Here is a 13,651-nt window from a genome sequence, read left to right as displayed (position 1 = left end):
ACTGTTCATCAGAATTTTCCTTTAGCTCTGCTGCTCTTACTTTACTTTTTCTTGCTTAATAGTTCTTACTGTTCTAAACCCACCTCGAGGTCACTAAGCTCGAGATCACTGCTGCTGAGTTACATTGGTTTGATTCACTTATTTGCTTTCACTTCTACTTCATATTTTTTTTTATTAATTGGTATTGAACTAAATCACATATCTTTAGAATCACAAATCAAATTTAATTGTTACTCGTATTTTCGAGGTAAACAAGTATCTAATTATTTTCACTTTTATTTTAAAAAGAACTGATGTCCAAATTAAAAATGAAAAAAAAAAAGTGCTCTGAGAGTTCCGTCCTTCATTCCTTTTAAAAGAAAGTATTTAATGATTTAGGAAAGATTACTCTTCACATTAAGTGAGTTTCCCAGCGCAGATGTTGACACAGGCTATATACATATAGTAAGCAACTTCGGGTAAACGAATTTGTAGTTTAATATATCATTCTAATAATAGTATAATAACCAATGGACCACTTCAAAATCCAACGCCCACTCATCCTCCTACCCTTGCCTCGCCTCGTCTCGTCTCGTATCTTCTCTTACTAAATCTGACTCGCTAGGAAACGTACCTTACAATGGTTATAAAATCTACTCCCTCCGTTTCATATTAAATGAGATACTTTCCTTTTTTAGTTTGTTCCAAAACAAATGATACATTTCTAAATTTAGAAATAATTCAACTTTAAACTCTTCATTTTACCATTTTTCCCCTTAATGAGAAGCTTTTATAGCCACACAAATGGCATGGCCCTACAAACCTTTTACCCCTTAAACTTTTAAGACCACAAGTTTCAAAAATCTTTTTCTTTTTTCTTAAACTCCGTGCCGAGTCAAACTGCCTCAAATAATATGCTTAATTACAAAACATGTCATTCACAGAACTTTTGCCATTAACCATCTGGTAGTCACCAACCAGTCAAAATCAACCACCGTCAAACCCTTACTCCTCTTCAAACAAGTAGTCATTTCTTCTTTACAAATTCCAAAAAATTATCTTTATCTCTCTCTCTCTGATAATTTTTTGATCAGCTAATTTTTTGTCTATGGTATACATCCTTTGCATATACAATGACGGAGATACCGCCTAACAGCCAGATGCAAACAATGTTGCAGAAGGCAGTGCAATCGGTTCAATGGACATATACTCTTTTCTGGCAATTATGTCCCCAACAAGGGTACGTTTTTCTTCCGATCATTTTGTTGAATAGTGGCGATATCGAAAATACTGAGTTGAATACTGAATTTTGAAATATGGATATCTAATTCTATTTATATTTATTTTTTACCTAAATTCTACTGAACTCATGATTGAATCCGCCATTGTCATTGAATAAAAAGATGTTCCTTTTGTCTAACTTGTATCGCACTTTTCATTTCAATATACGGGTGGAAAACAAATTAAGTGCTTACAAGGGTATGTCTTTCTTTCATATCAAAAATCATCTTAATGAACAAAAAGGAGGATTCGGAATTTAGATTTTTTTTAAGGAAGGACAGTTGATTGTAATAAATATATATCTAACTCTATTTATACTTATCTTTATTTTACATTGCGAGCTCGAGGACTCAAGGCGGAATCGGCCACTATCATTGAATACAGATTATTTCCCTTGTCTAAATTTTTATTGCACTTTCAATTTCAAAACATGATAAGTACTTAATATATATTATATGGAAATGTATTTTACTGTTTCACAGGGTGTTAGCGTGGAGAGATGGATATTACAATGGGGCTATAAAGACTAGAAAGACAGTGCAGCCAATGGAAGTTAGCGCTGAGGAAGCTTCTCTTCACAGAAGCCAACAGCTTAGAGAACTTTACGAATCACTTTCCGCCGGCGAGTCAAATCAGCCGGCGAGAAGGCCGTCAGCAGCTTTGTCACCGGAGGACTTGACGGAATCCGAGTGGTTTTATCTCATGTGTGTTTCTTTCTCTTTTCCTCCTGGCATCGGGTAAGTTCCTCAGCTACCATATCATTCTTTGTAAAATAATTACTAGGATATACTTATCCTGTTGTACCGTTTACCTATCTTATTTTTCATGTTACTAAACCTACTTATTATGGACGTTTATTTTATCAGTAGTTACTTTTTCAATTTAAGTTAGATATACTAATATGAAAACAAAAGTTTTCAATTTAGCTGGTTATAATAAGTCTTACTTTACTTTTTGAGTTATTTTATAAGGATTAGTATGCAAAATCAAAAGGTATTGTAGGTCAACGTAATCTAATAAATGGTGCAAAAAATTAATACGCTACAAGTAAACAAAACTTAAACTCTTATCTTTTAAGTGATTTGATAATGTAAAATTCTTTACCTTTGAACATGTACCGAAGTTATAATACTCAAAAGAAATTTATGGGATAAATAATAATCCCCTTCTTCCAAATTGCAAACTACTCTCTATTTTCATCCCGACAAAGAATTAGTATAACAACTTCCTAGCGTTAGTAGACCTTTTTACTAGTGTGAGCACACGATATCCATTATTCACCATACAAAGTAGTAGTAGTAATTAATTGGAGAGAGTATAAGGGTTGTTACATCGAAATAAAAGCGAGAATACACAAAAGAAGCAACTTCAACTGTGACTTCCCTAAGTAAAAGATTGATGAGAAACCATATATATTGATAGAAACTCTTTCAAGTCTGTTTGCTAAAGATTAATAAATGTGCTGATAAAATAAGATGTATGGTAACTTTAATGCTTGCTCTTCTTCCTTGATGTGGGAATAATTCAATTTGCTGTATTAATGGGTTGTTTATCGCTTTAGGAATACTGGGAATAACAATTTAGAAAAATTGTTACTATTACTGAAGAAATTATTATTTAACTGTACATGTCTTTTTTTTCTTTGTTTAATATTGTCTTTTGCAATACGCATATAGTAGGACAAAATAGTAACTGTATACGTATGTTTTTTTGGCATTATTATGTGTCGCCGCCCCACCTAAACGAATCTCAAAAAGAAATTATGGAGGAAAAAAAATAAAAATAAAAAAGAAAGAAAGATTTAGGCACATTAAAAGGCGAATTCAGGATTTGAACTATTTTTACTCTATTCCTAGAGTATGCTTGCTTGATTTCTAAGCTTTGAGTACCGTGTTACTCCGACCATTCTAAATGATCAATTTTTAAATTTAAAATATTTAACTTAGAACTTTTGGTCTTGGTAATGAAAAAACTTCTATTACCACATAAACGTATTGATTGTCCCAAGATTACAAATTTAAACGATATAATCTTAAAATCACTTATATTTCCGTATATTCATTTATTTCTAAGTTTTATGCTCATCAAAACATGATGATAATAGGGGTCGCAAAATGGTTAAAAAAAACAGTTAACCATCCATATTATCCACTAAAAAAAGGGTTGGATAATGAACTATTTAAAAACGAGTCAAATATGGATAAGAACCATATTATCCATTTAGAAAATGGATAACTAATGAGTAACCCATGGATAACTAATGGGTCTAACTTTTACATTTGTAAAGCCTCAAATTGGGGGTTCCTCAAGTTAGGGAGACTAAGAATTCTTCCAAAAGTGATCATATGCAAGAAGTCATGGAAAATATGGTTACCCATATTATCTGCGAGTTACCCGTTTTTTATTCGTATTAAATATGGATCAGGACGGATAATTTACTTGTTTTTTCATTACCCATTTTTGGCCCGAACCATATCCGACCCGACCCGACCCATCCGTTTGCCGCTCTCATACGAGAACTACTCCGAAATTTGCTGCTTGTTAGTACCAAGGGACAGTAATTCTCATTCCAAGAACTGATGGCTAGTAAATATCTAGGACATTCATTCACATAGTGTCATGTCATTGTACCTTTGGTGTAATTAAGGATCAGCATTTTCGTGCAGTAAATATAGTAGGTGTATGTTCCTCAAATATGATTCCCTTTTCTCCACATGCATAAGCACAGATTTTGCATGTACTACCTGTATATATAGGTGAGTACTTAAATTGTAAACATTATCTCTGAGTTCTGACCATTATTATTTCATGAAAAAAAAAAAAAAAAAAGATTACCTGGCAAGGCTTATTCAAAGAAGCATCACATATGGATCATGGGCGCAAACGAGGTTGATAGCAAAGTCTTCTGTAGAGCTATTCTTGCCAAGGTATATACAACCATCTTTTTGACTCTTCAGTATTGAATTTGAATATATAGCATATTTGATGCTAAATTAATTGACGTTGCTTCTTAATTAACTTTTAGAGGTTACAGCTTAAATTAATTACTTTAGGAATTGTGCCTCAAGATAATAAACTGTTATTTTTCTCTCTTCCAGCAATTTAATTAACTGGTTATTTTCTTGTTGTTTCTTGACGGTAACTGACATGCCTACTAGAGCGCCCGCATACAGGTAATAACAGACCCTTTCACATATTAATTTACTTGTTCACTTTGGTAATCAATAAAAATTAATTTTTTTTCCTTCTAATTTTACCTTTATCATTAAATAACCATTTTCCAAACTAACTGGTGTATTGGTAATCAAATTTAGATTTTTAAAGTACCACTAATAAAGATAATTTAGTAAAATTAACACTTGATTAATGTTTTCTTAAAGGGATTACTCCCTCTGTTCCAGTTTATGTGAACCTATTTCCTTTTTGGTTCGTTCCAGAAAGAATGACCCCTTTATAAATTTGGTAACAATTTAGCTTAAACTTACAATTCTACCCTTAATGAGAAGCTTTTATAACCACACAAATACTCTGGGACCCTTTTAGACTTGTTTAAGACCATAAAGTCCAAAAGTCTTCATTTTTTCTTAAACTTGGCCAATCAAACATGTTCACATAAATTGGAACGGAGGGAGTACAAAATAGAAACCGGACAAGTAAAAAGAAAGAAGGGAATACTTCATTTCCCAAAAAGAATAATACTCTCTATTCTTTTTCCTAATTAATACTTTGAGCCCGTTTGGACATAAATTTTTTTTCCTTTTCTCCAAAATAATTTCACTTTTTTTCGAAATCAACGTTTGTTCATAAAATTTTCAATTTTCACTTGAAGATGCATTTTGAAAATTTTCAAAAATTTGAAAACTCCAAAAAGCTATTTTCAAAATTTTCACTTAAATCACTCACAAAATTTTAAAAACAACCCAAATACCATTTTCACTTTGAAAATATTTTCACCATTTTTTAAAATTTTACAATTCTTATGTCCAAACGCCTACTTTATCATTGTTCACAATGTATGCAGACGGTCGTTGGTATTCCTCTCTTGGATGGTGTACTGGAACTGGGAACTACAGAAAGGGTAAAACAGAAAACAAAAGCTCAATATATTTACGTTAATACAATTTGCAGTAATTTAATGTTAAGAATTTAGGTCCATCTCAATGAAGTTTAACTTGTGCAATTTTTTTGTACATATCCATGACGTGATGAACAACATATATATATATATATATATATATATATATATATAGGTTCAAGAAGAGATTGGGTTCATAAACCATGTAAAGAGCTTTTTCACTGAGCAACAACAACCTCAGCTACCAAAGCCAGCCTTATCTGAGCACTCCACTTCCAATCCCACCACCTTTTCCGAGCCACATTTTTACTCCGGCAATACTTCGCTATCTGCTAATGTTGATGTTGCGCATCAAGATGGCGGAGCTGCCGGCGAAGAAGATGAGGAGGAGGAAGACGAGGAAGAAGAAGATGATGAAGCCGAGTTGGACTCGGATAGTATAGCGATTCAAAGTGCGGCTAATCCTATAGCCGTTGAGGCTAGTGAACTCATGCAGCTTGATATGTCCGAGGCTATACAGCTTGGCTCGCCCGATGATGGCTCTGATAATATGGACTCTGATTTTCATTTGGTTGGCGCTGGAAACACGGCTGACTACCAGCGCCAAGCTGACTCTTTCAAAGCCGAGACCGCCATTAGCTGGGCGCACTTCCAAGACCTTCAACAATTACCAGGTACTCCAATACGAAATTTAAGAAAAAAATACATAAATTTTGAAAAAATAATAAACTTTTAAAACTAACCGCATTAAACACATGATGTAACATTGTGTAGCTATAAGACTTATAAAATTTGTATTGTTAAACATACTATAACATTTATGTAATTATAAAATCTTCTCACTAAGAATAATATTGAAGCTTAAACGTAAAAATATGTCAACGGACTAATAAAGAATGGTGTCATAAAACCCAACGAGCGAGTACTATTATGAGTAAATTACACTAAACGCTCCTATTGATTTAATTGTTCATACATCGTTTGCTACTTTGAGGGAGCACAAAAGTTATCCATAAAATTTTATTTTAAGTTTAAATATCTCTATTTGGAAAAAAATACTTTCACTTAATTAGAGTGAAGGCAAATGTTTCTTGACAATTCAAAACAAAGTTAATCTTAAGGGTATTTTATAAGGAATCATAATATCGGGATAGAATGTGAGAATGTTATTGTATCCCGTGTTTGGTTGATATTTTTATTTCGTTATAAGCAATTCAGGATTATTGGTATCACAATTGTGGTTTTATTTTTATTTCACATTCTATGTCAGATAATAATTACGCTATGATTAATCCCCAATAAAACAATAAATGGAAACATATGCCCTGATCCCAAAAGCTATCCTCAAAGTCTATTTACAAAACTAAGTTTAAATTGAAAATAAGAATTTATCCATGCTTATCTAGTAAAAGCAAAAACAATATGCTTTATAGTATATTCCGTATATCATATTTTTAGTTGGATAGACCAAATATAAACCAATAAAAATATATTCTCTAAATAATCCTGTTATTATTTAAATTCCTATATTATAATCTTTGATTAACTTGTTCACAAACCAAACAACCCTTAAGAGCCTTTTTGGTAGGATACATCAGGAGTTACAATACATTTATAAAACTCAACATCCCTTATATTTAATCCGTCTCAATTTATGTGATATTGTTTGGATGGAAAGTTAAAAAAGAAAGAAACAAAGACTTTTAAAAATTGTAGTCTAATATATATAAGCTATAAATATTTGTGTGGCTATAAGCTATCTTATTAAGAGTAAAATAAGAAGTTTAAAGTTATATTAAATGTATCATTCTTTTACGGGACGAATAAAAAAATATCGTACATGCATAAATTGGGACATAAGAATGTATATTGTTTAGTTGCCATTTTCTTACCCACATACGATTTTGTATAGATATACACTGTTAGGTGCATTTCTTTCCTTATTCAAGTTAATAAGCACATGCATATAGGAATCTATATATCATTTTTTATGGTCTAATTTTTGAATAAGAATGTGCGAGTCTTAGAAATACATGACTTAGAATTAAATCTAACTTATTCTACATTTTAGTTTGCATAGAATTATAGTACATAAAATTTCTCATAATTTATGCAGAATTTATTTATGAAAAAAATAAATAATACTAGTAGCTAATAGACATCATAGTAATAAGGCTGGATTTTAAACTAACAAAACAATTCCTAGCAGTGTAACATAGTATTAAAATTAAATCTAACTTATCTATATTAATAGTGTACATCTTTTTACTATTTTAACCTAGTAGATTTCCTACCTCAATATTACACTCACAAATTTGCAACTACAGGTGACTCTAGTTATGATGAATTATCACAAGAAGACACACACTATTCTCAAACAGTGTCGACCATTCTCGAACACCTCTCAAATCAAAGCTCCAAATTTTCCTCTACAACAATGGGCTGTATTTCTCATGACTCGGCCCAATCTGCCTTCGCATTGTGCCCTAGCACCACCGTCTGCAGCCCGAATCCCGCCCACTGCCGCCGCCGCCGCCACGACGACTCACTTCTCGACAGTGGCGGCGCCTCCCCCTCCTCCCAGCGGCTGCTCAAAAGCATACTCTTCACTGTCCCATTTCTTCACACTAAATACCAATCTGAAGCTTCTCCAAAGTCACGTGACGTCGCCACTGTTGATTCCTCCAGTACTGCTTCTCGCTTTCGCAAAGGCTGTAGTATAACGTCGCAAGAAGAGCCAAGTGGAAACCATGTACTTGCAGAACGACGTCGTAGAGAAAAGCTAAATGAGCGTTTCATCATATTAAGGTCTCTTGTACCTTTTGTAACGAAAATGGATAAAGCCTCCATTTTGGGTGACACCATAGAGTATGTCAAGCAGTTACGTAAGAAAGTTCAGGATCTTGAAGCTCGTGCTCGTCACACGGAGCAGTCCAAAGATGCAGGTACGTTTTTTTTTTTTACACTGTTAATACATACTACGACCTCTGCACATTAAATTTCACACATATAATAGTATATTATTCAATTTATGTGGGACATTACTATTTGGGAAGTTAGAAGAAATTTTCTGTACCATGCTTTTTAAAATATTTCTACATATATTAACTATTATGACTTGCAATAGTAAATATTTAGGTAATTTATGTACTAAATTTTATTTTGAAAACTTGAAGAATCTATAGAATTCATACCAACAATTAATTATTTTAACCCTTGTATTTGAGTTATGTCAATCTAGTACGTAATAGTAGTAAGTTAGCATTACCCCATTTGTTAGTTCCTAAAAATTAGCCCACCAGCACAGTAAAAATATATTTGTATCTTTGACCCTTTCTAACTTTAATTTCGCTGAGATGCCTCATTAAGTTTTTTGAAAGCATTTTCTGTTTGACATGTGAATTGCAAGTCGCAAATTGAAAGCAACAAATCATATAAAAAAAAGGTCTATCAGGAGTACGGATAAAAGGGAGAACCCAAAAAAGAGAATATTGAGGGTGTAATACAAAAATGTACTAGCTAGTAAATATTTTTAATGTGCCAGCAATTTGAAAACTAAAATTTAAAACAATACTAGCCATAATCAGGTCAATTAACAAAATCACACAAATATATAATAGATCGTACTAGTTAAACTTTCCTAACATTAAATTTTGGACTTGACAAAAGATAAAAAAAGTGGCACAGCTACAATGAAGGTGTTGCAAGGAAGGGGTAAGAGGAGAATGAATACGGTAGATGGAAGTGTTGGTGGAGGGCAGGCAAAGATAACGGCGTCCCCGCCGTCAACGACGGAGGATGAGGAGGTTGTGCAAGTAGAAGTATCAATTATTGAAAGCGATGCATTGGTGGAGCTCCGGTGTGCGTACAAAGAGGGGTTGCTGTTAAATGTAATGCAGATGCTAAGGGAACTCAAAGTGGAAGTTGTAGCCATTCAATCGTCTCTTAATAATGGCGTCTTCTTGGCTGAGTTAAGAGCTAAGGTATGGCAAAATTACATTAATCAGTTCTTGGATGACTTTATATTTTTGACAAAAACGAAAATACATACATATATGGCAATATTTTTCTACTAGCTAGAATTAACTTTTATATATACATTGATAATGTAAAGTTTTGTGCATTATCAGTTTAATTTAAAATGTTATAATAGTGAAATAACTATTTCATATTCTTTTTTTTCCAGGTAAAAGAGAATATATATGGAAGGAAAGCAAGCATTCTGGAAGTAAAAAGGTCAATACATCAGATAATCCCTAGAGATTAATTAATCTCCCAGTTTGTCCCAAAAAAGTAGCCTTCTCTTAACTCTTTCAAAACAGGTCGGAAACAAGTGTTGAATACAAATTAAATGCAACTAAAGAGTATGTGTGATTATGAGAAGTTAGATTAAACAATTTCTTTGGGACACACCAAGTAGCGAGTATAGAATAATACAAAATGTGATATAAGAAAATTGCACAGGGAAATGGAAATTAGCAGCTACTGGATATTGATGTGGTTTCCTCACATCTTTAGTATAATATTAACTATGAATCGAAGAGTGATATATATATGTAAAAGTATGTTATAAAGTTATGTAATTCGGAAGTCACAATTTTTCTTCTAGCTTCCTTTTAGGTTTTTGACTTGTTAGCTAGAAAATACTCATGAATGTCTTGAAACTGTCTTTCCATTTTCAGAAATCTTCTGAACTTCATTTGTGCATTAAATTAAATCGTTGAAAACGTCAAAAATTTCTATTCTCAAATTACGACAGTTTCTTATTTTCGTGGTACTCATTTTCTTTCAAGGCGGTATAGAATTTTTCAGTATTCATATTTGTTCCATGCAAAATTTTATTGGAATCAAATCAAGATGGAAGAAACTTGAGGTTCATAGAGCAATCCACTAAAATAAAGCATCGACGATTGATGGCTTAAATATATGTAAACTTCTCAATCAGATTATCTATATATAATCTCTTATCTCTTTCATTTTTTTTCCCTTCCAATTGAATATTGTTAGATTGGGTCGAGTTTTTTTCTTTCTCACTGGGTAATTAAACTTTGCTCTTAATTATTTTACTAGATTTATTAACTTTTTCTCTTGTTCTTGGTGAAGCCTTTCAGGATTTATTTAGTGGAATATTGAATCTGAGAGTTTTTTTTCTTCTCAATTTACTTGGATTGAGGCATAATTGATGTTATGTCTAAGATTTTTTCTATGACCTGAAAGTTTTTCACGTGAAAAAGAAAACCCAAAAGCAAAGGTCGTTCATAAACATAACAAATAAACTGGTAATTTTATAGCAATGGATTTAAGCGATAGATGAATTCTATAGCAGCGAAATCACGATTCCTTTGCTAAATGAGTGAACGGAAAAGAAAAAGCTTATACGATTGATACTGTGAAAATAGTTGACTTTTATCTTAAGGAGTAAGTGATTTAATGCATTCTACCCGATAAGTCTGACACTTTGAATCCTGTTTAGACTGTGGGAACGTCTCTTGTAGGGTCTTCATGTTTGGATGGTATGTCTTTAGACACCCAGCATGGAAGATAGAAGATAGGGTGGATCTTTAGCTTGGACAGAAGCTGAAATTTTAAGGCAATTTGTCAGGTGATTTTATTTTGTGCCTCACACAACTGACATTACTTGTGTAAGGTCTCTTTTATATCACATATTTGTGGACCCATATCTTACACATCTGGGTTCACAAAATTCTGGGACACACACAGTTATGAGACAAAAAAGAGACCTCACATAACTAGTGTAAGTTGTGTGAGACACAAAATAATTTTTTTTCAATTTGTCCTACTTTCTCTAGGAAAGTACACCAACGACTTTTTTCTTGGCAGATAGTGACTTGATGTTGATAATTATCAATAATTCAATATACACAGTAACAGAGCCATCTTGGAAGATAGTGTAAATTAAACTGAAAAGAGAATCTGTTTGACAGTGAATGTATCAACCCGTGCCATGGAAAAAACAAGATTAGTCACTTTCCAATAAACGGAGCCATGCATGTATATTAACTCAGACAAGCGTTTACTTTTCATCCATGCATGCAGTCGATGTCCAAACTTTTTGCATCTGACTTGGATACTGATTTTCCGAATACTAGCTCACAGACAAATTCAAAATTGGAAAAATGTAGATTTGTCCTTCTACTTTAGTAAATTACCCACGTTTATTCTTAGTTATACTATGTGTCTAAATGCGTTCTCACCGTTAAGAAAGTAAACAAATTCACCCCAACCCTAACAGAGTTCCACCGTAGCACCGGGACCTTCTCTTTTAACTTCCACTTATAAGTAAATTTCTAACCTAAATTAAAAAGACATATTCTAATTATCTGACCCAACTATCCAAGATACATTTACTTAATTTATTTACAAAAGTGACACTACAAGAAATGAGCTTATTAGTGGCGACAGAAGTCGCCACAGAAAGTCAAAAGTCGCCACAAATGATCTTTAGCGGCAACTCTATGGTCGTTGAGTATACTAAGTGGCTGATATTTATACGTAACGACCATGAAGAGTCGCCACTAAAGATATTTTTTTAGCGGCAACTTTGTCGCCACAAATGGTATAGTAAGATCTCTCCAAAAATTGGCCTTGAGAAATAATCGCCACTGAACGTTACAATTGGTGGCGACTAAGGTCGCCAGTATAGACATTTAGTGGCAACTCTAGTCGCCATAAAAAATATTAATTTAGTGGCAATATTTTTTTTTTAACCGTGGTTCCAGGCATCGCTTTGCGAACCCGACTAGCTGTACCCCCGGGACCCGCTGTTTCAATGCGTGCACAAGGGTTAGTTCCACGGGGCCCTGGAGACGCGGCCGGTTTGTAATGCCTCCAGTGGCCCTGCGGGGGCTCGAACTGGCAACCTGAAGGACTTTGTCCTCAGGCCTTTACCAGTTGAGCTACCCCTCAGGGTTATTTAGTGGCAATATTAGTCGTCACAGAAAACCTCACCTTTTGTGTCAACTTGCGTCGCCACTGATGCTATTTGGTTTTGATGGCACCTAAGAATCGCCACCAAAATATTTTTGTGTCAGCAAAAGGTCGCCACAGTTAAGCTTCTTTGAAAATTTAATCACTAGAAAAGCAGTTTTTTAACTAAAATTAATACATAATTTTTTCATATATTTATGCTAACCGCCAAACATTAATGCAACCATTAATATTATGAAATCTGAACAATAGAATCTTTTCATTGCTAAAAGGTCAACGCAACATAAAGTAGTAAATACATTATCATTGTGCGTACAAACAGCAAAACACATAAACAGTCTTCTTATATGCCAATGTATTCTACCATATACAAAAAGAATAGTCAGCAAACTAGTCCAATATCTTCAAAGTACTCCAACATCTTCAAAAAGCTCCTTGAGCAACTTCATTTCCCCATTGTTGAATATTTCATCCTTGCTATTAAGAAAAATAAAGACACACATTATCAGTATATGCAACATGTAAAAGGAATGCAAATTCTAAGTTAAGTACTAGAGGAGAGGTCGGATACTCACTTGACAAAACATAGTTCAAGGTTCATGCATAGGGACAAATAGAAAACTAAATAACTAATTAATTGTAGTTTCTCATTATTAATGAACAAATGGAAAATGAAACGATTGACTGCATTTTCTCATAAGTACCAACATCGATATTAAAATAAAAAGTAAGGACTAAACATTTGAAAGTATCTAGAGAAGAAAATTATGTTGTCTTAGTTTATTGGAATCCCTTAGACTCAGAGAGAAACTAGTTGGTACATAGCACATCATCTACAAACTAATACTTGTATGGAAGAAGCAACAAGATAAAACTGATAAATCTACTATGCACCTCATGAAGAAAATACTCAGAATGCTAGGAACTTATAGTACCTTTGACAAAATCCTAGCAAGGAAACTAAAATCTCTATAACATAATTTCAAGTTCATTCCTCATCTTTTCTTCCCTAAACAACTAAAGAATCTGATTTTTATGAATGTCAAAAATATTATTGGCCACTCATCCATGTATGAAAATTAAACTCCACTGGGCGTGCCAGAATTTGTAGACAATAAATTGCGTCAAGAAAATATAATCAAGACCGAAAATATCGCAACAATCGTAGTATTTTAAGTGTACAATCTCTATGAATCCTCTGATTCTTCTTTCCAACAGTAAATAAATTGAAGGGCCTTTGAGCTTGATCTTGAATCTATATTTGTTTTCACGAACGATGATCTTGTTCTTGAGCTTTAGCTTGATTGCTTGAACTTGACCTTGATTTGTTCTTCGTTCTTGAGCTTGAACTTGATTTGTTCTTTGTTC

The 13,651-nt window shown here is 33.3% G+C and overlaps 1 protein-coding gene across 2 annotated transcripts; it reads left to right on the top strand.

Annotated features, from left to right (window-relative positions):
- Nucleotides 1,013–9,936, top strand: LOC109235278 (truncated basic helix-loop-helix protein A). Of its 2 annotated transcripts, none has more exons than XM_019401332.1 (9): nucleotides 1,013–1,219; nucleotides 1,743–1,997; nucleotides 4,091–4,187; nucleotides 4,419–4,433; nucleotides 5,282–5,338; nucleotides 5,511–6,009; nucleotides 7,663–8,280; nucleotides 9,023–9,318; nucleotides 9,522–9,936. In XM_019401332.1, the coding sequence occupies exons 1-9, from the start codon at nucleotides 1,113–1,115 to the stop codon at nucleotides 9,600–9,602; spliced, it is 2,025 nt and encodes a 674-aa protein (XP_019256877.1). In that variant the 5' UTR covers nucleotides 1,013–1,112; the 3' UTR covers nucleotides 9,603–9,936. The 2 variants fall into 2 exon arrangements, with proteins under 2 accessions (XP_019256877.1, XP_019256876.1); XM_019401331.1 differs by having other exon boundaries at nucleotides 1,014–1,219; nucleotides 9,005–9,318.

Source organism: Nicotiana attenuata, chromosome 12, assembly GCF_001879085.1.
Source record: "Nicotiana attenuata strain UT chromosome 12, NIATTr2, whole genome shotgun sequence".
In the NCBI taxonomy this organism is placed as follows: Eukaryota; Viridiplantae; Streptophyta; class Magnoliopsida; order Solanales; family Solanaceae; genus Nicotiana; species Nicotiana attenuata.
This window is presented reverse-complemented; position numbering and strand designations above follow the sequence as displayed.

What these genes read in the sequence shown, in the direction of transcription:
- LOC109235278 (XM_019401331.1), top strand. Translation starts at nt 1,113, where the DNA reads ATGACGGAGATACCGCCTAACAGCCAGATGCAAACAATGTTGCAGAAG. An exon ending in CAATTATGTCCCCAACAAGG is followed by an intron (nt 1,220 to 1,742) that starts GTACGTTTTTCT and finishes ACTGTTTCACAG; the next exon opens with GGTGTTAGCGTGGAGAGATG. An exon ending in TCTTTTCCTCCTGGCATCGG is followed by an intron (nt 1,998 to 4,090) that starts GTAAGTTCCTCA and finishes AAAAAAAAAAAG; the next exon opens with ATTACCTGGCAAGGCTTATT.